Source organism: Lampris incognitus, chromosome 6 (genome assembly GCF_029633865.1).
Source record: "Lampris incognitus isolate fLamInc1 chromosome 6, fLamInc1.hap2, whole genome shotgun sequence".
NCBI lineage: Eukaryota > Metazoa > Chordata > Actinopteri > Lampriformes > Lampridae > Lampris > Lampris incognitus.
The window spans coordinates 24,975,796-24,999,555 of record NC_079216.1 but is presented as its reverse complement, the minus strand read 5'-3'; the positions used below and the strand labels follow the sequence as shown (position 1 = coordinate 24,999,555).

General features: G+C 44.4%; 1 protein-coding gene across 1 annotated transcript in view; it reads right to left on the bottom strand.

The window, feature by feature from the left end:
- Positions 1-9,576, bottom strand: part of phaf1 (phagosome assembly factor 1) — an 84,509-nt gene extending 74,933 nt beyond the window's left edge. The window contains exons 1-7 of the mRNA XM_056281639.1: positions 9,525-9,576; positions 8,365-8,499; positions 7,921-8,003; positions 2,019-2,102; positions 1,296-1,339; positions 783-862; positions 524-618 (exon numbers count right to left, since the gene is read on the bottom strand). Coding sequence (XP_056137614.1) covers positions 524-618; positions 783-862; positions 1,296-1,339; positions 2,019-2,102; positions 7,921-8,003; positions 8,365-8,428 — 450 coding nt within the window. The 5' untranslated portion in view covers positions 8,429-8,499; positions 9,525-9,576. The remainder of the gene's footprint in view (positions 1-523; positions 619-782; positions 863-1,295; positions 1,340-2,018; positions 2,103-7,920; positions 8,004-8,364; positions 8,500-9,524) is intronic.
- Positions 9,577-23,760: the final 14,184 nt, after the last annotated feature.

Below are 23,760 nucleotides of genomic sequence, written 5' to 3'. Positions count from 1 at the left end.
AAGACCCTCTCTTGCTGCTGAGATCTTCAAAAGCAGTAACACAAACAACAGCAACTACAGCAAGTGTTTGGGAAATAAAGCCACACTCAATATGGTGCACTTTTCAGCACAATTCCGATTTTCCACAAAGCATTAATTTTTCTACGAAAAATTCAGAGATTGTGGAATCGTGGATTTCTTTTGTGACATTGCACCCAACAATCTTTATTAGCTACAATCTCATGTTGATAAAGACAACCCATGTCACTGATCTAGTAGGGAATGTGTAAAGCAGAAAACTAGTAATTTCTGCTTAAAAATGAAATGAATGGGAGTTATCTAATTAATCGCTATCATCAGAAAAAAAAAACATACAACCCCTGGAACCTCCTTTTTTGACAACTACCTTGTTAAAAACAGGCAAGAAATAACATTCTCTCTTTAGATTTCAGACCATTCATTTAAGTTCAACATCCTTTTGCCATAAGGAAGAAACAAAAGCTTGGGTCTCTTTCAACTAGCTAACCGGCAAACACATCCTTACCTCATACTTGGGAGCTTCGCTCCATGAATCAAGCTGAAAGGAAAAGGACAGGCCCCGGAAGTTGAGATGGAACAGCTGCTCTGCAGCGTTGTAAACTGGGGAGGCAGGGTCAAACACAAAAACACACTCAGACAAACAGAACTGAACACAATGAATGAATAAAAAAGCAAAAATATTTCACACGCACATCTGTTACACTGACATCAAGGAAGTCCATATGCGTGTGTGTTTATGTGTGTGTGTGTGTGTGTTAAGTCACCTCCAGGGTGCGTAGCTCCAAATGACTGGTCAATTTGCTCTATTGTGGGGGCAATTACCTGGGAGTTGAAATGGACTCCACTGATACACAGAAAACACACAAAACAGTGTTACCATACTATATTCACTGAGTAAGCAGGAAATGTACAGCTATGGCTCTAGAGTTGAAATGTACACCAACACACAACTGCACGTGCATACACTCACACTCACACACACACACACACACACACACACACACACACACACACACACACACACAAAATACATTAACAAAAACTATCTTCAGCATTCTATCATATAATTTGCTTAGAAAGAAATGATAAGGGCTGTATGTCAGTTGGCTCTTTTGTAGGGGCTGTGGCTGAGACTCCACTGCAACACAGACAGTGGGCACAGCAAACAAACTGACTATTATAAGCATCTAAATGCGTTCACATTAAGCTCATGGCCAGTGGGTCCCACTCATTTCTTCATCAGTTTTGTGTCCAACTCCGTGTTGCGTTGTACTCACCAGTATTTCAACTTGACCTTACTCAGGTCATACACTTCAATAACCTGTCACAATAAACAAATTGGGAGAGGAAGTGTTAGAGACCAAGATAAATTATTTCTATTGTCATATAACGCGGTCAGTGATCTGAAGAGAATGTTTGAGAGAAAGATTGTAATAAGTCAGTTGTAACTACAGTAGTCAGATTCATTAGTTAGGTTTGGTTAAACAAAAAGGACTTGTGATGAAAATCAGATGATGCAACTTAACTACTGATGATTTTTTTTAATACTTTTTAATATCTACAATACAACACTTTTGTTTATCGTTTATTGCTATGGCAGTGGCTATTTGTTAGCACTGTTACTTTTTGATCTTTTTCTTCTGGTCTATACACATCAATTTGCTGCTACAATGATTTAATTAACCAGCCAGGCCTTTTAAAGTTTCATGTGATCTGATCCAAACTACTGTCAACTTTGCCATTCATCTCATCGAGGAAAGATCTTTATATGTTCAATCACACTTTGTTGTTGCACAATAGCAGTTTAGATTTATCCTGGTTCACGTTGATTTCTAATATTAAAACTAGTCAATCAGAAACTCCTCTTGGCTTTTTTACAGCCAGACAACTGCCTCCCTCAGTCTCCTCATTATAGTCAGTCTCCTTAGTCAGTTACCCCCCCCCCCATTAAAGTCTAATCAATACATCCTGGTACATTAAAATCAAACAGTTCTCATCACCTTGAGTCTCTGGCTTGCAGCACCAAAAAGCAGTTTAATTCCATCGTGAGTTAAATTCAGTATGAGGTCATGACTGAGTGGCATCTAAAGGGGAGATAAACAAATTGATTAAAATCCTAGTACACGGACAAGGGTAGGGAGAATCAGAACAAAGTATGAAATGCATAGCCACATGAAATCTGACTTGGTAGACCAAGATGCTGCCACGGATGGCAGCCTCAGCGTGTTGGTGCACATTGTTTTGTTTTTTTCTGCAAACAGTGTTTTGCTACAATACCAGTAGCTCTTTCACCAGAAAAGAGCTTATGAACATCAGGGAAACTACTTCTGTGGATTTACTCCCCAACTCGCTCATCCCATGTGCTTAATTACTGGACATTTTGGCCAAAGGTGCACTCACTTTTATTTACACAGTGAAATGCCGGAGGAGAGCGAAACGTGCCAGTGTGCTCATGCGTCTTTGCAGACATAGACTACCCACTCTGTTGCTGGGAGTATTTCTCTCTAATGTGCGATCACTGTGCAATAAACTAGATGAAATTAATCTACTGGTGGGGAAGAATTAAGACTTCTCTTCATCTTGTGTTGCACCTCCAGCTGCACCTCGAGTCACCAGTGAGTTAATCTCTTGAGGTTTGCTGATGACACCACCCTTATTGGGCTCATCTCTGGTGGGGATGAGTCCAACTACAGAGGGGAGATTGACCACGTGCTGTCCTGGTGCAGCCAAAATGTCTTGGAGCTCAACATTCTAAAGATACTTGGAGATGGTTACGGATTTCAAAAGTATCAAACCCCAACCGCCCCCATCACTCTGTGTGGCTCCCCAGTCAATACTGCGGAATTCTTCCGCTTCCTAGGCACTATTATCAACCAGGACCTCAAGTGGAAACTGAACATCAGCTCCCTCACCAAGAAGGCACAGCAGAAGATGTACAGTACAGTTCAACGTGCCAAAGCCAATGATGGTGAATGTTTACACTGCCATCATTGAGTCCATCCTCACCTCCTCCATCACTATCTGGTACACTGCTGCCACTGCCAAGGACAGGGGCAGACGGTGGCGTATCATTCGCTCTGCTAAGACGGTGATTGGCAGCAACCTGCTGTTGCTCCATGACCTGCACGCCTCTGGATACTGAGGCAAGCAGGAAAGATCCTGGCCAACTCTTCCCACCCAGGACCTGGTCTCTTCAAAACACTCCCTCTGGCAAGAGGCTAAGGCAGGGGTGGGAAATCTTATCCAGAAAGGGCCAGTGTGGGTGAAGGTTTTTGTCCCAAACAAGCAATTACACACCTGTGTCTCCTAATCAAGTTCCTCAGCAAAGACTCTATTGGTTGATTAGTAGAATCAGGTGTGTAACTGCTTGATTGGAACAAAAACCTTCACCCACACTGGCCCTTTCTGGATAAGATTGCCCACCCCTGGGCTAAGGTCTATAAAAACCAGAACATCATGCCACAAGAACAGCTCCTTCCCTAGAACAGGTCTTTCTAACAAGCCCCCAGATACCCACAAATCCTGACATTGCCGCCCCCTTTTATCTTGCCTACTGTGCTCTCTGTATATGGACATCCTCCATAAAACCTGCACTACCCTGTAAGTAATGTCTTAACATTCTAATTTAACTTTTTTTGTAAATGCTGCTCCTGCCACCCAGTGCCAGGCATCAGTGGCTGCCACATGGTCTCATGTTCAACTCTGAACAAGTGTTGATTGCAACTTACTTTCATTTTTATTCATCTTGTTTGTTTGTGTGTGTGTGTGTGTGTGTGTGTGTGTGTGTGTGTGTGTGTGTGTGTGTGTGTATTATTCAGAATCAGAATCATGTTTATTGGCCATGTACTGTTTGCACAAACATGGAATTTGACTCCAGTTTCGTGGCTCTCTCAGTGTACTTAACATAGAATAACAACACTACAACACAACAATCTTCAGCTATATACACAAGGATTGACTTATACAGGCAAAATAAGAGGTGATGAGGTGCAATGGTGCAGAGAATATATCAGAGATGCTGAAATACATGTTAGCAGGTTACTTACATTGAAATATCCAAAGGAGTTGAATCAAGTGCAACTGGACTTGGTATATATCCGTGAAGACGTTTCGCCTCTCATCCAAGAGGCTTCCTCAGTTCGTGCCTTTCTGACTAGACCAAGCTAGTCTGACTGGCTGGTGATGAGACTCAGAATTTATCCTCTAGGAGTCGTTGTCAGAGCTATTGATATGCGTGGCTCTTTGTGATCCGATGTTTACCAACGCCCGTCACTAACAGAGCCATAGATATGCGTGGCTCTTTAGTTCTTTTGGCTCTTTAGTTAGTTGGTATATATCCGTGAACGTCTTCACGTATATATACCAAGTCCAGTTGCAATTGATTCAACTCCTTTGGATAACCATGACCTGGATAAATGAGAACATTCACAGATACATTGAAATAGATGTTAGCGGGTTACTTACATTATTATTATTATTATTTTTAACTTTTATATTCACTATTTATTGTTCATTTTTTCCCTCTTGCACCAATATACCAAGACAAATTCCTTATATGTTCTTGTACTTGGCAATAAATCTGATTCTGCTTTTGGTATATAATTGCTATTCACATTAAACCTAAATTGCCACATTAGACCAGATACATAACTGTAAAGGAATTCATTTAAATATATTAATCTGAAGAAGGTTGAAGGTTACTGCCTATGCGCCTATGTTCTCAGGATTTATTACTTCAAGAGGTCCCCTATGCCTGTGCTGAACTGGGCAAAAAGGCTTTCAATTATGCAGCTTCTTTCTCTGAGAACGAACGATCTTCAGAAGGACCTGAATTTAAAGAATCTGTTAATATTGTGTGTTTCGGAATCCTTCTAAATGAATTGCAGGGAAGTCCTTCAGGATGTTGCCATTTTAACTAGTTCAGTTTCACAAATTTATGTAGTCCAGCTCAGCCAATCTTTTTCCCCCCTCTGTTATCTATTTAACATTTGCTGATGACTGTTTTTTTTGTTTGTTTGTTTTTTTACTGTTTTTGCTACTTGCCTTTGCCAGGATACACCTGTAAATGAGACTTTACACCTCAGTGTGAATTCGCTATCATATCAGCATTTCTCAAAGTGTTTGGTGCCCCCCCCGGGGGGGGGCACAGAGGCATGAAAGCGGGGGGGGGCATGACCGGGGGGGTGTAGTGTGGAACTACTGTTTTGATGTTGGAATCTTTTTCACGGCGGAACGTGCATTCATGAGACAGAGTCTGTAGGTTCACAGAATGGAGAGATATTTGACAGGGGCGAAAAGAAAGACAGGCAATGCTTCCGAGACAAACAAGACAAAGTGCTTAGCTGACGGTAATCAACCAAAAACCAAGTTAAGAAAATACGACAAAGCCTATCTTGCTCTTGGGTTCACAGTGAATGTGGTGGGAGGTGAGGAGAGACCAGTGTGTATTTTATGTCTGAAAACTCTGGCAGCTGATAGTATGAGACCAAACATATTAAGAAGACACTTAGAGACATTACACCCCAGTCACATCAATAAGCCACTTGAGTTCTTTCAGAGAAAACTTGGTGCATACCATCAGCAGGAACATTGCTTTGTAAAAGCCGCATCAGTGAAAAACAAAGCACTAATGGCGTCATACAAAGTCACATACAGAATTGCACAGTGCAAGAACCCACACACAATAGCAGAGGAGCTCATACTTCCTGCAGCTGTCTCTCTGTCTAATGATACAGTTGCAAGACGTATATGCAACATTTCAAATGATGTTGAAGAACAACTCATTGAAAAACTGAAAGACAAACATTTTGCCTTACAACTGGATGAGGCTACTGACAGCAATAACTGCTTGCTTTATTGCTTATGTTCACTTTGTCACGTCAGAGTCACTATGTGAGGATTTGCTATTTTGTAAGTACATCCTAAGTACAGCAACAGCTGAAAAGCTCTTCAGGCTTCTTGACTGTTACCTGACAGAACATGGACTGAAATGGGAAAACTGTGTGGGCGTTTGCACAGATGGTGCACAGACCATGGCAGGGAAAATGACGGGATTGCAGGCACTAATCAAGAGGGTCTCGCCAATGCGCAATGGATGCACTGTGTCATATACAGAGAAGCGCTACCATCAAAACAGATTAGCCCTGATCTAAACGGGGTTTCGACTGATATTGTCAGCGTGGTCAATTTCATCAAAACAAGACCCCTGAGAACATGGCTGTTCTCTGCACTTTATGAGGAGATGGGAGCTGAACATTCAACTGTGTTGTTTCACAGCGAGGCTAGGTGGCTGTCGCAAGGTAAAGTGTTGTCACGAGTCTTTGAGCTCAGAGAGGAAATTCGGGTGTTTCTGGAGGAGCATATGCATGAAGCTGCAAACAAGTTTAGTGATGAACAATTTCTGATGAAACTGGCCTATCTCAGTGATATATGTGGAAAGCTGAATGAATTAAATCTTCAGCTTCAAGGCAGAGACAAGCACCTTCCTCACTTGGCAGACAAGATCAGTGCCTTCACTCAAAAGCTTGAGATGTGGGGCAGGCGACTTGATCAAGGAAATACCGATTGCTTTGAGAATCTGAGTGAATTTGTTGAAATCAATGATTCTGGAGCCACCACAGTGATTTAATGTCTTAAGGAACACATCTCTTCCCTGAGAGGATTCTTTCAAAAATACTCCCCAAACAACAGTGCTCAGTATGACTGGGTGACAGATCCATTCAATGCAGCAGCACCTGCTGATTTCAGCTCGGCTGAAGAGGACCAGTTCATCGAGATGACATCTGACTCCACCTGAGGCTGAGCTCAGACACTAAGTGAATTCTGGCCTAGTGTGGAGAGGAAGTATCCACTCGTAGGACAGAGAGCTGTAGGTATTCTGCTCCCCTTCACCACATCCCATCTCTGTGAGACGGGCTTTTCTGCTGTTGCCTCACTTAAAACAAAGTACAGATCTAAGCTCAACATTGAGCATGACTTGAGAGTGGCAGTATCAAGCCTGCAACCCCATTTTGAAAAGATGTACAGTGCAAAACAGGCTCATTGCAGCCACCAATGCAGTGATAAGACTTGAGCTCTCACATATTGACTTGCTCATCATTTTTCCCAAATATCTTCATTTGTTTTTTTTTTTGCACATTTTTAACTTTATTGTTATTGTTCTAGCAAAGTGATTTTTAAATGTCATTTCGTTTTTCTCTGTTTTTGAAAAAGCACACGGACTGATGGAGCAATCTAGTGACAAATGTCACAAAAAGAAGTTGTTGAAGTGGAACTTGCATTTGTTATTTACACAACAGAAATTACTGAAAGAAAAGTGAAAGGAATGTTCATGATCTTGATGTTATTTAAATAAAGTTAAACCTGGCCCATTTTGTCACCATTTTGTTGGGGCAGGGGCATTAAAATGTTTCTTCCTCCAAAGGGGGGGGGCATGACAGAAAAAGTTTGAGAACCACTGATCTATATAAAGATTAAATGAATATAAATTAAAAAGCACAGTGTGAGCAAGACGTGTAAAGGTACAAGTAAAAATTTACAGTACAAACAGGGCATCTGGACAGGTATAGTGAGGCTCTATATATTCAAAGTGCACAAACCTTAGAGCAGGCTTGCAAAAATCAAACAGCGGCAGGAATCGTACAATAAAAAGACCACTGCATCCATTGAGATATGCCTGTATCGGTGATGAATCAGAGACTTTGACAAAGCAGTTTCTTCCATCTTTTTTTTGCCCACGACATACAGCACTGATATCAATTATGCACTCACAAAGACTTCCTAAATAATTCCAACAATGGTAACTGAACCCTGTCAGCAAGTTTTACCAAACATTATATAGTGATACAAATATAAGGAGGTAGAGAAAGAGAGAGAACATAAGAGAGTGTGCGGTCATCTCACCTGTTCACTATAAAGCACCTGAACATTCTTGACAATACGGCAATGTTTCAGAAGAATGGAAATGGCCTGGGCCAATGGCATCCCTAAAAACACACAAATTCTAAACATTTTGGATTCGCACACTTGCACACATGCCTTAATAAACTGTCTTGACCATTGATGATCAATATAATTAAGAGAAGACAAAATCAAACAACTATGTTTGAAAGCCATAATTTTGAAATACGGCTCATAACAGATACATACTATATAGATATTGATAAATAAATCAGTTTGTCAATTGTTTATTTTTTCTCTTCCTCCACACACAGTGCATTTAAAAAAAATGAAAGTACTGTAAATCTGACATTCAAGGACCGATAAAAGTTAAGTTTCCCTTTTTACTTTAAAGTTTTGCTTACTTTGATTATATTGATTGCATTTGACAAGCCTGATATTACTTACCTAACGCCAATTCCCATTGTTCATTTCCTAGCGATCTCTCAGGCACTACTTCCAGATCCAGCATTGGCGAGAAGAAGGGGTGCAGCTCACCTCAAGACACGTTGGGACCCTACAAGGGACCCTCTTTTCCTCTCCCTAATAGAAATACTATGGTGTTATAATTTTAGATCATATGATTACAAAGGATATTAAAACGATACTTTAGATCTAACGAATTACGGGAGCAAGGTATAAAAAAAGCCACTCAACCTAAGGAGCTAAGTAAAAAAATGAAAATATGGCTATTTAATCAACTGCCCTTATAAACTCTTGACATTAATAGGTCCTAAAATAGAATAACATGCGTTAACAAAGTCACCAAAATCTACGGCCGCTTAAACTAAACCTAACTGAAATGCATTGGTTGTTGTCACGATATGTTAATCAGTTACATCACCTTGAACACAAATAAGTTACGCAACATACGAGCTAACTTAGACCGCACAGAGCAAGCTGCCAATCAACATATAGCTCAATTTTGAGCTAAAACTATACGAAAAAGCTAGTTACACCTCCGAAACCTAAGATCAACAAGCTAGACTGTGGGTGGAGCACGCTGTCCGTCCGGCCACAGGTTTTACTGATGGGGTTAGACCTCAAGCACCGTTTGTTTTGCTTCAGTATTGTGTTGTGCTTCCAACGCGTCCACAGACACCCCTATCTAGCGACGACTTGGGGAAAAACAACAATAAGCCGTCGTAAACAAAATACCATAATTACCCACGATGCCTTTTGACCCGTCACTCTCTTCGCCGCTACCTAACGTTATGTGGTCCAGACTGGCTGTTATGAAAGCATCAAAGCTTGAGAAAGAGATTCTCTATTACTTGACGCTAAGGCTAGTGCTCGTGTAAGCTAGTTTACCATAAGACATTCTCACAATGTTATTATACATCAGATACAAATAATTTAATATTTGGATTCAGGACGACCGAAGAAAAAAATATTTCGATACAGACTATCGCGACACAAACAAAGAGAAAAACGAAGAGCAGTTTTCTGTCTCGCTACGCTGCTTGCCTTTCTTTAGGCAAAGGTTCGAGCTCTGAAGCTAGCTCTTCTGCTAGTGCGCAAAATTTAACACAGATTTGCAGTTTCGCAAATCACTCATGACTCCTGACCTCGTCTGTGGCTAATTGCCCGTCGAGTTCTCCTCTTGGGTCTTGCTTGTGTTTAAGTCAGCTATGGATAGGAGCAGCACAATGTCTACACAACGGCAACTTCAGACATCAACAGCGGCCAACAGAATCAGCTGATAATTCAACTTCCTGTGTTGGACACAGACTACGGCTTGACGTACTGACGTTACTGTCAGCTGACACAGCGACTGAAGTGAACGTATGTAAATTAGTAAACATGCGTCTGTTTTTGTTTGGAATATTGCTATAGACTGGGAAACCACATGTTTACTGCCCAAGAACTATTTTATTTCAAACAAGGTGCGAGAGGTGTCTTTGAAAATATTGCACAGGTGCTTTCCAGTTAATTCTGTTATTGTAAAATATAGGCTACATGTTTATCCTCGTTGTTCGTTCTGTCACCACATAGATGAAACGATGACTCATCTTTTCTGGGACTGTACCGTTTGTCAAACTTTTTGCTATGACCTTAATATGTTGTTAAACAGAAAATTAGATATTCAACTCAAACTCAAAATTGAATTAATTTTATTTGGTCTCTTTGAAGAATTTGATGAATTCCACATACACGATAGCAAATTTGCAAAACAGAAACCCAACCTTACTGTGTCCATGTCTTACTTAAAATCCTACATGGACACACTAAAATGTTGCACAAACTCTAAAGCTGTGAAAAATAGAGCCTTATGTAATGAATTTGATTTAATTTGATTTGTAATTTATTTTAATTTTGCTTAAGTCTGCATTTATTTTATTTTTTTATCATTTTATGTATTATTTTTCATATGTTATGATTTTTCAATACCTCGAGCATGCATTGCCTTGTTGAAATTGTGAACATTTTGTAAGTTTAATTGTGTAAATAAAGTTTATTAAAAAAGTCGAAATATGTTGGGGCTGTCTGTCATAGTACTACATACACTACGGTAACAGGACTTAAAAACAAGAAGGCAATTAGAATTGTGTTTTTGATACATTTCTTATAGATTGACACTTTATTTTGAAGAAAAGAGTATTATTTTTTCATATATTTTTTTTTTAATTCTTCTGCTTTTGTTTCGTGTATGTACCCCTGGCATGAACAGTGTTTGTTCATAATGTGTTTTGTACAATATAGGGGGAAAATGTTGCTCTGTCATAGGTTCCGTTCTTGAGTTTTAGGGCAAGATTAGGCCATTGATGTATTAAAGTCCGGATGACGGCCCGATAGTAGCGGCCCATTCATTACAATGATAACTTCGCTTCCAGCGCGTGGCAATGGCAGCTGTCTGCAGACATGCTGGCTAAAGCCTACAGAGACGGAAAGTCGAACCACAGCCTTGCAGTGGCACAGAAATACAGCAAGAGCATCAGGAGCAGAGCTGAACATCTGCTAAACAGTACAATGCATTACGGTGAATGGAGCTGAATGCTGTAAAATTACCACCACAGTCTACCGCAAACATGCATGAGTCACTGGACTATTTACTGTCATTGCTACACAGCCCTAGTGTTAATAATGAACACATAGTTATAAGTCCACATGCAATCAATGGCTGCATATTGTAATATCTTGATGGAAAATCAATCACTCAGATGGAGACCGAACTGTACATGGAGACTGGATATTTTTACTGACACGCTCTCAGTAGGCACACGGATAATCAGACTGTTATTACAACCACGTCCACTAGATGGCTGAAAAATAGTACGGATTATTTCCATTAAATCCTAATACATTACACCCCTCCCCTTTAAACTTTAACCATCTATAACTCAATGTCCAGCTCCAATAACAATAACCAAAAAAAAAAATCCCAACTAGCAAGAGCGAGGTAGACTGCTCTACCCTTGCACACCAAGTCTAAGGGATTATTTTGCTTTTTGGGGGGGGTTTTTGTTTTTGTTTTTTTTGGACTTGGGTTCAATTAACTGGTTCAAAAGTTCAGTCTTTTAGATGGAATACGTACTCATTCAGGATATCGGCGCACTGAATATTGTAATGCTGGTGTGTCAACATCCGGCTCCGTTGGTATCACTGAAGTATCTCTGCACTGGGTTGGAGAGTTTGGCGGTTCTGCCGGGCTGGGTCTTGCAGGTGTCCTCAGGGAGTGAGCTGATCTACGAGTAGACTCACTGTACTGAGCCTCCGGTATGACTACTTGGATGTGATGATTCCAAGTCTGTTGTCAGGTAAGTATGATCACTTGAGTTGTAATCCAGAACTTCTTCATGAGAGATTAGCAGGTGATCAATGTGAACTGTGCGCTCTCTTACACCATCATTGATCAGGTAATTAACAGGTCATAGGCGCTTTACTATTGTTCCCTTCGCCCATTCTTCCTTTCCCTCACGAAAGTTTCTCACACGTACTGTGTACCCCTCGGACAAGAGTCTCAGCTTGGTTATCACTTTGTCATGGTATTACTTCTGTTTGTGTTGCTTCTCCTCAACTGTTTCAGCAAGACTTGGTTTAAGTAGGCAAAACCTGGTCCTCAATAGACTCAGTGTAACAGTGTGCGATGTGCTTCTGTACATCAGCAGAAAGTTTGCCAGATGCTGCAGCGACACAGGGGACTGTTGAGCCTCCTTGTCTTCCAACACCTGCTACATCAGAGCAGATTTGACTATCTGCACCGACCTCTAAACGGCTCCATTTGAAGCAGGATGACAAACAGGTACCAGGGTCTATTTAATACCATTTGCTCTCAGAAACAGCCTGAACTTGCTGTAAGTTAATTGTGGTCTGTTGTCGGAAACCACTTCTTCTGGCAGTCCATAGGAAGCAAAGATGCTGTGTAAGACTTCAATAGTCTTTGCTGAGGTTGTGGTTGTCATGTGAATAACCTCAAGCCATTTTGAGTGGCTGTCAACTAGTACTAGGAAGTACTGTTTGCCCTTCTCACAAAGGTCTACGTGTACCCGTTGTCACACTCGAGTTGGCCATTTCCAACAATGCAGTGGGGCCATTGCTGGGAGTTGTCTCACTGCCTGGCATGCACTGCACTTCTGTACTGCAGCTTCAATATTCTTATCCAGATGTGGCCGCCATAGCTTCTTGCTAAAGCTTTCATACGGCAGATGCCCGGTGTAGTAGACCAACAGCGCTACCTAGTGGTGGTTAAGCTAGGCTCTCATATACCCCGGATGTTGACTGCTGCGACAGTCGGAGAGCTACAATAAAGAGGACAAGACGTTGGGAATTGGTCTTCGGCTCAAATCACTGTTATGGATATATTAGCAGTATAGGATACATCCAGATAATATAGCGAATATATTACAGTGGCGACGACGGATGGGATACCTTTAATGTGAGAAGGTAATCCCGGTAGTTAATAAAAGCGGACGAAGCAACGTGACGCAACAAGCTAGCTTCCAGCCAGCTAGCAAGAAAACACTAGCTAGTCAAGCCAAGCACAAGCATGGCGCATTTCATCGGCAATATTGCTGAATACAAGGAAGGTAAAGAGGACTTCGAGTCGTACCTTGAAAGATTGGAGCAATGGATGATCGTTAATGAAGTGGAGGACGGTAAGAAGGCCAATGTTTTCCTGTCTGTGATAGGCGCAGAAGCCTATGGCCTACTAAAGAACCTCTGCATACCAGAAAAACCGAGTAGCCTCACGTATGCAGTACTGAGCGGGAAACTAGCATCCCATTATAAACCCAAGCCACTAATCATAGCTGAACGTTTTAGATTTCAGAAAAGAAACCAACTAGAAAATGAGTCAGTGTCTGATTATGTGGTTGCTTTAAAGCACTTGTCCACACATTGTGAATTCGGTCAGCATTTAAATGAAGCACTGAGAGACCGATTTGTTAGTGGTTTAAAGGTGGAGGCTATTCAGAGAAAGTTGCTCGTAGAACACAATCTGACTTTTGCAAAAGCATGTGAGCTGGCCTTATCTATGGAAATGGCGTCAAAGAATACGCTGGAGTTTGCCAGCAAACCAAGCGGAGCTGCAACTGTGAATAAGATAGACAAGAAGAGAACAAGCAAGGGTGCGTGGAGAAGCAAGTCGTCCACCAGCGAGTGGAAAAGCAAGCAACCTACCAGTGATAACTCTAGACCACAGAGAACAGAAACGCACCAACCCTGTTACCGATGTGGAGGTAACAACCATGCAGCTCAAGTATGTAGGTGTAAAACCGAGACATGCCACAAGTGTTCCAAGGTAGGGCACATAGCAAGAATGTGTAAAACTGAAAATAGACAGGGACATACACAGTATGTGGCTGAAGACCACAGTCCAAGTGAGAGAGGAGATGGAAATGAGGATGAACTGTTTGGTGCGTATCCGATGAATACAGTGTACTCCACGAATACAGTTGGTAATGGAAAAAAGGACATTAAGGTCAATATTAAGTTAGAAGGAAACCCTGTAGACATGCAGCTTGACACAGGAGCTGCCGTAACCCTGGTATCTGAGATAGTGTACAAGGAACATCTCTCACACCTGCCACTGAAAGAAAGTAAAGTGCGTCTGTCAACCTTTTCCGGTGAGAACATTCCCTTGATGGGCCAAGTGACTGTCAATGCGAAATATGACAACCAGAGTGGAGATTTACCTCTTGTGATTGTGAAAGGTGACAGACCAGCCCTCTTTGGCCGTAACTGGCTGGCCAATTTTAAACTAGACTGGGCAAGCATATTCTCAGTTACACCAGCACGGGGCAGTGATAACACAGATGTAGAGGCAGTGTTACAGAGACACAAAGCAGTATTTGCTGAGGAGCCTGGCACTGTTCGTGAATTTAAGGCAAATATCAAAGTGAAGCCAGATACAAAACCTGTCTTCAGAAAGGCAAGACCAGTGCCATACGCACTAAAAGACGCAGTTGAAAAAGAGCTAGATAGGCTGGAAAAAGTTGGTATTATCTCAAAGATAGACCATAGTCAGTGGGCTGCCCCGATAGTAGTTGTACCCAAATCAGACAAGTCAATTCGTATCTGTGAAGACTATAAAGTCACGGTTAATCAGAGTGTGGAAGAGGAGACCTATCCACTACCGAACACCGAGGATCTCTTCGCCACACTGGCCGGGGGCACTCTCTTTAGCAAATTAGATCTCTCACATGCCTACCAACAGCTTGAGTTAGAGAAGGACTCAGAGAAGTATTTGACAATAAATACCCACAAAGGACTGTATGTTTATCACAGACTTTCATATGGAGTGTCGAGTGCACCTTCTATGTTCCAGAATGTGATCGACCAGATACTACAAGGCTTAGAGCATGTGACCTGCTTCCTCGATGACATACTAGTCACAGGCAGAACAAGAGAGGAGCACCTGAGGAACCTAGATGAGGTTTTGAGCCGACTGGAGAGCTACGGGGTAAGAGTGAAAAGAGCAAAATGTGACTTCATGCAGGAGAAAGTAGAGTACCTGGGGCATCTGATAGATAAAGAGGGACTTCACCCCACTGAAACAAAGGTTGCCGCCATCGTAAATACACCCCAGCCCACAAACGTCACAGAGCTACGGTCATTCCTAGGACTGTTAAACTATTATGGCCGTTTCATGAAAGATCTGTCGACCGTATTGCAGCCACTACACCAACTCCTGAAGAAGGAAGTCGAATGGAAATGGACACCAGAGTGTGCAGCAGCATTCAAGGCTGCCAAAGAACAGTTAGTGAAAAGCTCAGTAGTAGTACACTACGACACGCAGAAACCACTGAGATTAGCTTGTGACGCATCCCCTTATGGGATAGGTGCGGTAATGTCACGCATAATGGAAAATGGGGACGAGAAACCAATCGCCTTTGCGTCACGTACGTTGACAGAGGCAGAGAGTAAATATAGTCAGATAGAGAAGGAGTCGTTGGCCATAATATTTGGCGTGACCAAATTTCATAAATATCTCTATGGCCGCAAATTCAGTTTAATAACTGACCACACACCCCTCCTTGCCATCTTAGGACCCAAGTCAGAAATCCCTACACTAGCCGCTTTGTGTATGCAGAGATGGGCACTGAGGCTTATGGCTTATGACTACAGTATAGAGTACAGAACGTCAGCGGACAATGCAAATGCGGATGCGTTATCTAGACTGCCGGGGAAAGAAAAGGACAAAACAGCGGAGGAGAACAGCATTTTTTATTTCTCATTAGTAGATGAGCTACCCGTGCAGGCTACAGAGATTGAACAGAGCACTCTCAAGGACCCAGTCCTATGCAAGGTACTGGAACTGACCCGGTCTGGATGGCCGAGTTCCATCAACGATGACACACTGAAACCGTACTTCAACCGAAGGAATGAACTGTCTGTGGAACAAGGATGCATTCTGTGGGGAATTCGAATTATCATCCCACCAGCACACAGAGAACGACTACTGTACGACCGACACCAAGGGCACCCCGGAGGGTGCAGGATGAAAAGTTTGGCGAGGGGCTATTTATGGTGGCCTCAGTTGGACAGTAATATCGAACGTGCAGTGCAGCAATGTGATGCTTGTCAGAGTGTGAGGAAACTACCAGCAGTAGCACCACTACACTGCTGGCAGTGGCCTACGAGAGTGTGGCAGAGGCTACATATTGACTTTGCAGAGAAGGATCAGCAACACTTCCTAGTGTTAGTAGACAGTCATTCAAAATGGCTTGAGGTGATCCCCATGGCAACAACTACCGTCGCCAAAACGATCGAAGTGCTGCGGAGCATCTTTTCGTCCTACGGTTTTCCTGAGGAGATCGTCTCGGACAACGGTCCACAATTCACCTCGCTGGAGTACAAAACATTCCTGAAAAGCAACGGCATTAAGCAGACCTTGGTGCCAGCTTACCATCCTGCTTCTAATGGTGCCGCAGAGAGAGCAGTCCAGACGGTGAAAGCTTCACTTCTGAAACAGCTGCTCGATGAGAAGAAACAAAACGTCACTATTACAGTAAAACACAGGCTCGCCAACTTCCTGTTGTCATACAGGACCACACCACGCAGCGTTACAGGTTGCACACCAGCAGAACTGTCCCTCAAACGTCAGCCTAGGACCAGGTTCAGCCTGCTGAAGCCAGACCTCGCTCGAGTGGTGGGGGACAAACAACAAAAGCAGAAGGACTATCATGACCAACCCGCCTCGAAGCTGAGACATCTGTCAGAGGGGGACTCAGTACTGATCCGAAACTTCCGTGGAGGAAATGAGAGGTGGACGAAAGGGACAGTGGAAAAGAGACTCGGACCAGTCACCTACCTGGTGTGGAATGGAGTGAACCGACGTTCAGTCCACATTGACCATCTGCTGTTTGACCGACCCTCCAGTCCTCCTGAGGCATTTCCATTTCAGGATGACCAGATGGGTATCAGCAACACCTACCCTGCAGTTGCGGATTTGGGGGGGAAAGGCACACCTGGAGCCATAGGTGCTAGCCCGTACTCACCTGAAGATACACCCATTCCAAGGATGCAGGCTCCGGAGAAGCTTGCAAAACTCTTACGAGGTTCGGTGGGCAAGGCCGTGTCGCCTCCTCACCAAGCATCCACTTTCCCTGAGGTGGTTGAGCGCCGATACCCTCAGAGAGAGAGGGCACCTCCAAAACGACTGTCTTTGTAAGATCAGCCGAGTTCCTGAATAAAAGAGTTCCTGAGAGACTAAATTGTTCAACTCCTGTTCAGAAAAAAATGTGAAAAAGAGTTCCTGAGAGATGTAAATGGGCAAATGTGGGTCGAAGTGGGTTGTGTAACCAGTAATGACCAAGTAAAAGATGCTGAAAGTAATTTGCCATATCAGCATGTTTTAGAGTGATAATATTTTATTAGGGGAACTTCATAGTTTAAGGGGGAGGAGTGTAGTAGACCAACAGCGCTACCTAGTGGTGGTTAAGCTAGGCTCTCATATACCCCGGATGTTGACTGCTGCGACAGTCGGAGAGCTACAATAAAGAGGACAAGACGTTGGGAATTGGTCTTCGGCTCAAATCACTGTTATGGATATATTAGCAGTATAGGATACATCCAGATAATATAGTGAATATATTACAATGTGTTTTCAGCAATTTTACTTTATTTCATCGTATTTTTGTTGTGCTAACAACACGAGGGCCTGTTGATCAATGGACACTAGCTTGAGAGATTTTAAACGGAATGAGAGACGTATATTTCAAACTTTGTCTTATTTTCTTGTAGTTTTCAAGGTGTCTGCTGACGATAGAGATCGAGCGATAAAAATAAATCTTCAAAAGACATCTGTATGATGCGTGGCCATTATTTCACTGGACCAGTGTAGCTACACCTCGAGTGTCTTGTGGTCTGTGACAAGAGTGAAAGCGTTGCCATACAGGTACAGGTGGAAGTGTTCACAACTCCAAACAATGGCCAATGCTTCTCTCGCTGTTTGTGAGTAGTGTCTTTCCACATCAGTGAGGGCACTGCTGGCGTAGGCTATGGTGCATCTCTCCCTTTTTTTAGAGAATGGCGCCCAGGCCAACAGGGCTGGCATCCACAACAAGTTCTGTGTCTTTGCTAGGGTCAAAATATGACATTACCTTGTTGCTGGTCAGGCTTTCTTTGATAGTTTGTAGTGCTTTGTCTTGCTCTGGGCCCCAGTGCCACTGTGTGTCTTTTCTGGTCAGCTCGTGTAGTGGTGCTGAAATTGAAGCAAAGTCTTTGATAAAGCGTGAGCAATAGTTGGCCATACCTAGTAGGCTCCTGACTTCAGTCAGGTCTCGTGGGTTACTGGCTTGCTGAATGGCGGTGACCTTTTTGGGGTCAGCTGAGATTCCGCCAGCTGAGAAGATGAACCCGAAAAATTTGAGCTTGGACTTGTTAAACTCACTTTTTCCTATTGAGCATGAGCCCTCTCTCTTTCAGTCTCTGGTACACTGCCCTGAGGCTGTCGTCATGGTCAGTCTGCATTTTCCCAGAGATGATGATGTCATCACTCAGGTTCTTCACCCCTTTGATCCCTTGTAGTGTCTGGCAGATTGCATTCTGAAACACCTCTGCTGCTGAAGATATCCCAAAGTTCAGGCGCTTGTAGCATCTCAAGCCTCGGTGTGTTGTGAATGTCGTGATGTACCTGCTGTCCGGGTGGAGTTCAAGCTGATGGTATCCAGCTGTCAGGTCAAGCTTGGAGAAGACTGTCGCTCCATTCAGCTCGTGGATCACATCATCCATGGTGGGGGTGATGTGACGTCCACGCTGGATGACAGTGTTTTGTGTCATGTCGACACATACTCTCACCTTGTCTGGATCTTTTGGCTTGTGTGGTGTGACGATGGGTGAGACCCATGGCGTAGGGCCTGTGACTGTTTCAATGACGTCACCATTTTCTAGCTTTTTCAATTCCTCTTCCGACTTTCTGTCGGATGTGAAATGACACTCGCCTGTGTGGCTGACAGGTCAGCTGAATGTCGGTGTTGATGTGCAGCTTAACTTGAAAGTCTTAACTTGCCAGTGCCTTGAAACAGCTCTGGGTAGCTGTCTACTAACTCATCTGCTACTGTACGGCTGCTTGGGGAGGTCAAACTGTTCATGATTTTGACGAGGCCTAGCTCCTCAGCTGTTTTGTAGCCTAGCAGAGAGCAGCTGTCACCAGTCATCACATAGAATTTGGCTTTAGTCTTTTTATCCCCTGCTTCTGTGTTGTGTTGCATGTGAATGCACCGACAGTGGTTTAGTGCAGCCGTAAGGGAATATCCTGATGTCAGCTGGGGTGAGTTGTGGGCGTGGTCTCAATGTACAGAGCCTTTTTCACTAATAATGTTCACTGCAGCCCCTGAGTCTATCCGTGCTGAAATCCTAACATCATTCAGTCTAATGTATGTCTGTAGCTGCATAGCATTGTTGCTGCCACTGGCTGGCTGCCAACACATATGCCTCGTCACTGCTAGATGAATCTTGTGTGTTAACACTATGTATTGTTGTGCTGTTAATGTTATACTCTTTCTTGTTGATTTTGAATTGCTTACTGTCTCTGGGTTTCATGTCAAAGTCTTTTCCAGGTTGCTTTTGCTTTGACCTGCCCTGATTCGCAAAGTGATTCAGCTTGCTGCATGCTTTACTGTCTTTCCCTTTTTCTGGGCATTCTCCATTGTGAGGGTATTTTCCACCGCAATTCCAGCACTTGTTGTTGGGCTTGGCTCTCCCAGCGCGTCAGCTGGTAGGTTGTCACCCCTTCTGATGCACTGCGTTCACTGACGCAGCTACACTCTGTTCCATGCCAGCTGCTTGCTGCTCGGACAATTCCAGCGATCTCCCGTGCTCTAGCAGTTCATCCAGGCTACTATCAGGCTCCCTGAGCACTTGTCTGCGTAGCCTCATTGAAAAGCAGCTTTGAATCAGTTGCGCTTTAATCTCCTTGTCGACTCACAATTCTTCGCTAGCATACACAGTCTTGTAGTTGTACAGTGTCTAAATTTTCACCTGGCTTTCTAAACATGTACACTTGGTATTGCACATTGTTTTTAGGCATGAAGTACTTTCCTAGCTTCTGCTTTACCTCAGCAAACTTGTCTGCCTCTGCTGCTAGCGTGTCATAAATGTCACGCATGCGCTGTCCTGCTAAGTGTAGCAGCAATGCTTTTTGCCTTGCATCGCTCGTAATGTTCATGGCAGTATTATAATTTTCAAAACACTGCTGGCAAAGTGACAGTGTTTGCGAGTGACATTTTGAATTCAGTCTTTTGCTAGCCACTCATTCAGTCTAGGTTAGCCACTCATGGTCGTCCGTTGGTTAGCTTAGCACTTCATTTTGTTCGGTTTAGTTTTCCACTCTTTTTCTTTACTTGCTTTTAAAGTGTGTCATTCGTCGTCCTTTTGTCCTCGTCGCCAATGTGATGTTCTCGAGTGTAACACAAGTAGGCAGACAACTTATTAAACAAACGCGGAACTTTACTGGAGAAGCTCAGGTTCAGTGCATACAGCCATACTGTGAAATACTGTCTAACTGATTTCGAGGGTTCTGCCTCACGTAATGTATGACTGCACATGACAGCAATACGTCACAGTCGTATTTTTACATCTGGTTCCGTCTCCCACCTTTCTTATTCCCCCGGGACACTTTTCTTTTTCCAGGTGTAAAAACAGATTTATTCACAAAACGAACTTTTAGTCTAACTATCGAATAAACAGGCAACTAAAGATGCTGGCGTTTAACTAACCAGGCTTTGAACAAAACAAACTCAGATCCAACCAAACCGAAAGAAACAACAACACTAATAGGTTTCACCCTCCTTCTCAACGAGTATAGACACAAGAGCTTGCTCTCTGGTTGACAACAATGGCCCACTGGCCGTCTCTCTCTCTAGCTGCCAACAATGGCCCACTGGCACTGTTGGGTGTCGCTCTCCAAGTTATATACCGGGCTGATGAAGAATTGGGGTCACCTGGGCTCAATCAGCAGTTCCACAGGAGGCGGGGCATTACCTGGAGAGGGAAAATTACAAACACACGACACTAGGGCCGTAACACCCCCTCCCATAAATACAAACCTTAGGTTTGTATGAGGGTAATTGTAAACACACGGCACTGCGGCCGTAACAAGGGTAAAGAGTAGGCAAATAGATAAGGTCGCTTCGGTGGCCAAGAAAAGGAGGAAGCTAAGACCAATACAAACTTGTGTCTGTTGTGACTTGCGGTCATTAAAAGCTTTGTAGCGGCCCTTGGCATCAATAAACACAGCGTTGAGTTCGACTGGTACGATTTTATTCCTCCAGAGTACCGTGAAACTATAAAAACACATAACACAGTATCACAATAACATCAGATTGTCACAGCCTCTCGCCCTTGACATCAAAGCGATCGCCCTTGACACATGCTACACCAGCTGACACCTGCTATGCCAGCTGACACCTGCTACACCAGCTGACACCTGCTGACCCCCCCCTTCACCCCGGCAATCGCCCTCACCCTTAAAAGGCCTCCACTATGGACCAGTCTTCGCTGGAACGTCGCCATTCATGGACTTCTGCCTGCCTGCCTACCTGCCACTGAGCCAACTCCTGCTCTACCCCTGAGATCGGCTACTTCAATAAAGACTTGGTTCTTCCCTTACCTGGTTGTCCCGTCTGCTTTTGGGTTCTTTCCTGATACGTGACAGTACGTTCCAGCCACTATGGACCCAGCAGACCATTCCACCACAGACCTGGCCACGGTCTGCCAGGCTGCAGCCAACCAGGAATCGGTCCTCGGCCAGCACAGCCAGGTGCTACAGGGGATGGCTGACGCCCTCCGTGGGCTCAGCTCAAAGATCTCCGGAATCCAGACCCAACTTAGTGCCTCCGCTAGCCCGGGATCCGCCCCTCCAGCTCCGCCACCCCCAGCGCCATCAACTTCGGCTAAGGAACCATGGGTTGCCCCGCCTGATAAGTATGATGGAGATTTTGGACTTTGTCGCCCTTTTTTTGATGCAGTGTGAGATTGTGTTTAACCAGCAGCCCCAGTCATATTCCACGGATGGAGCCAAAGTCGCTTACATCATGGGTCTTCTCCGGGGAAGCACTCTGGATTGGGCTACAGTGGTGTGGGAGATGTAGGCCTCCACTTCCTCATCCTACGCTGAGTTCACCACTGCTTTTCGCCAGGTTTTTGATCATCCCGTGCGGGGAAAGGATACGTCAAAAAGACTGATCTCTCTCCGCCAGGGTTCCCGCAGCATCGCTGACTACTCAGTTGAGTTCCGTACGCTATCAGCGGAGAGCAGATGGAACAACGAGTCCCTCCAGGCCGGCTTTTCCAACGGGTTAAGCGAATCCATAAAGGACGAACTGGTTTCCTACCCCGAGCCTGGAGGGTTGGAGGAATTGGTTACCCTGGCCATTCGTGTGGACAACCGTCTCTGGGAGCGGAGGCGAGAGAGGACGCGCCGCTTTCCTGGTCACAACAACTTACCACGGGCCCCATCTCCAAACTCTGGGGGCCGAGCTCGCTCGACTGAGGTTGCCGTCCTCCGAGAAAGCCCGAGGCGTGACTCTTCCCCCACCTTCGGAGCCGATGCAACTCGGCCGCTTCCGGCTCAACCCGGAGGAGCGTCAACGCCGCATCACCGAGAACAGCTGCTTGTGTTGTGGTCAGCCTGGTCACTTTCTCGCCTCCTGCCCTCATCATTCCGTCAAACTAGCAGGCTCACGAGGGAGGGGGAGGATCCTCGTGAGCCCAACTGTCTGCCCTCTGTCTCCTCGTCCACGTACCCAGTTGCAAGCTACCATCAGTTTTAAAGGTCAGTCCACTAAACGTTTGGCTTTAATTGACTCTGGAGCTGACGAAAGCTTTTTGGATGCAAGTGTTGTCAAGCAGCTAGGTCTTGCCACTGTGAGTCTGGACCAGCCTCTTGAAGCTAATGCCCTGGATGGACGTCTCCTGGCCCGGATAACCTCTAAGACCGAGCCTGTGCGCCTCCTGTTGTCGGGAAACCATCAAGAGGAGTTAAGTTTTTTCGTTATCAATTCTCCCTTTGTTCCCATTATACTTGGTCATCCCTGGCTGGTTAAGCATAGTCCCCATATTGATTGGTCATCGGCCAGAATTTCAAGTTGGAGTCCCGTCTGTCATGCCATATGCCTCCAGTCTGCTCTGCCTCAGTCTGTCCCCTTTCAGGTGTCAAGCTCTGAGACCTCTGACCTGTCACTGGTGCCTCCAGAGTACCATGACCTCCAAGCCGTGTTCAACAAGCAGCAAGCTCTCTCCCTGCCTCCTCATCGCCCCTATGATGTGCTATTGACCTGCTGCCGGGCGCTCCCCTCCCCAGCAGCCGCCTACATAGCCTCTCCAAGCCTGAGCGGGAGTCCATGGAGAGGTACATCAAGGACTCCTTGGCTGCTGGTCTTATTTGCCCGTCATCATCACCCCTTAGTGCAGGGTTCTTTTTTGTGGCCAAGAAGGACAAGACCCTCCGGCCGTGTATTGACTATAGAAGCCTCAATAACATCACAGTCAAGAATAAGTACCCTCTGCCCCTCATGACTTCCGCTTTTGATTCTCTCCAGGGAGCCACAGTGTTCAGTAAACTAGACCTCCGCAATGCTTACCACCTGGTCCGGGTTCGAGACGGAGATGAATGGAAGACTGCCTTCAACACCCCCCTGGGGCATTTTGAATATCTGGTGATGCCGTTTGGTCTCACTAATGCCCCAGCTGTCTTCCAGAGTCTGGTCAATGACGTCCTACGTGACATGTTGGATCGTTTCGTTTTTGTTTACCTGGATGATATCCTGATTTTTTGCAGAGACCTGTCAGAGCATGGCATGCACGTCCGCCAAGTCCTTCAACGGCTTCTGGAGAACCGCCTTTTCGTAAAAGCAGAGAAGT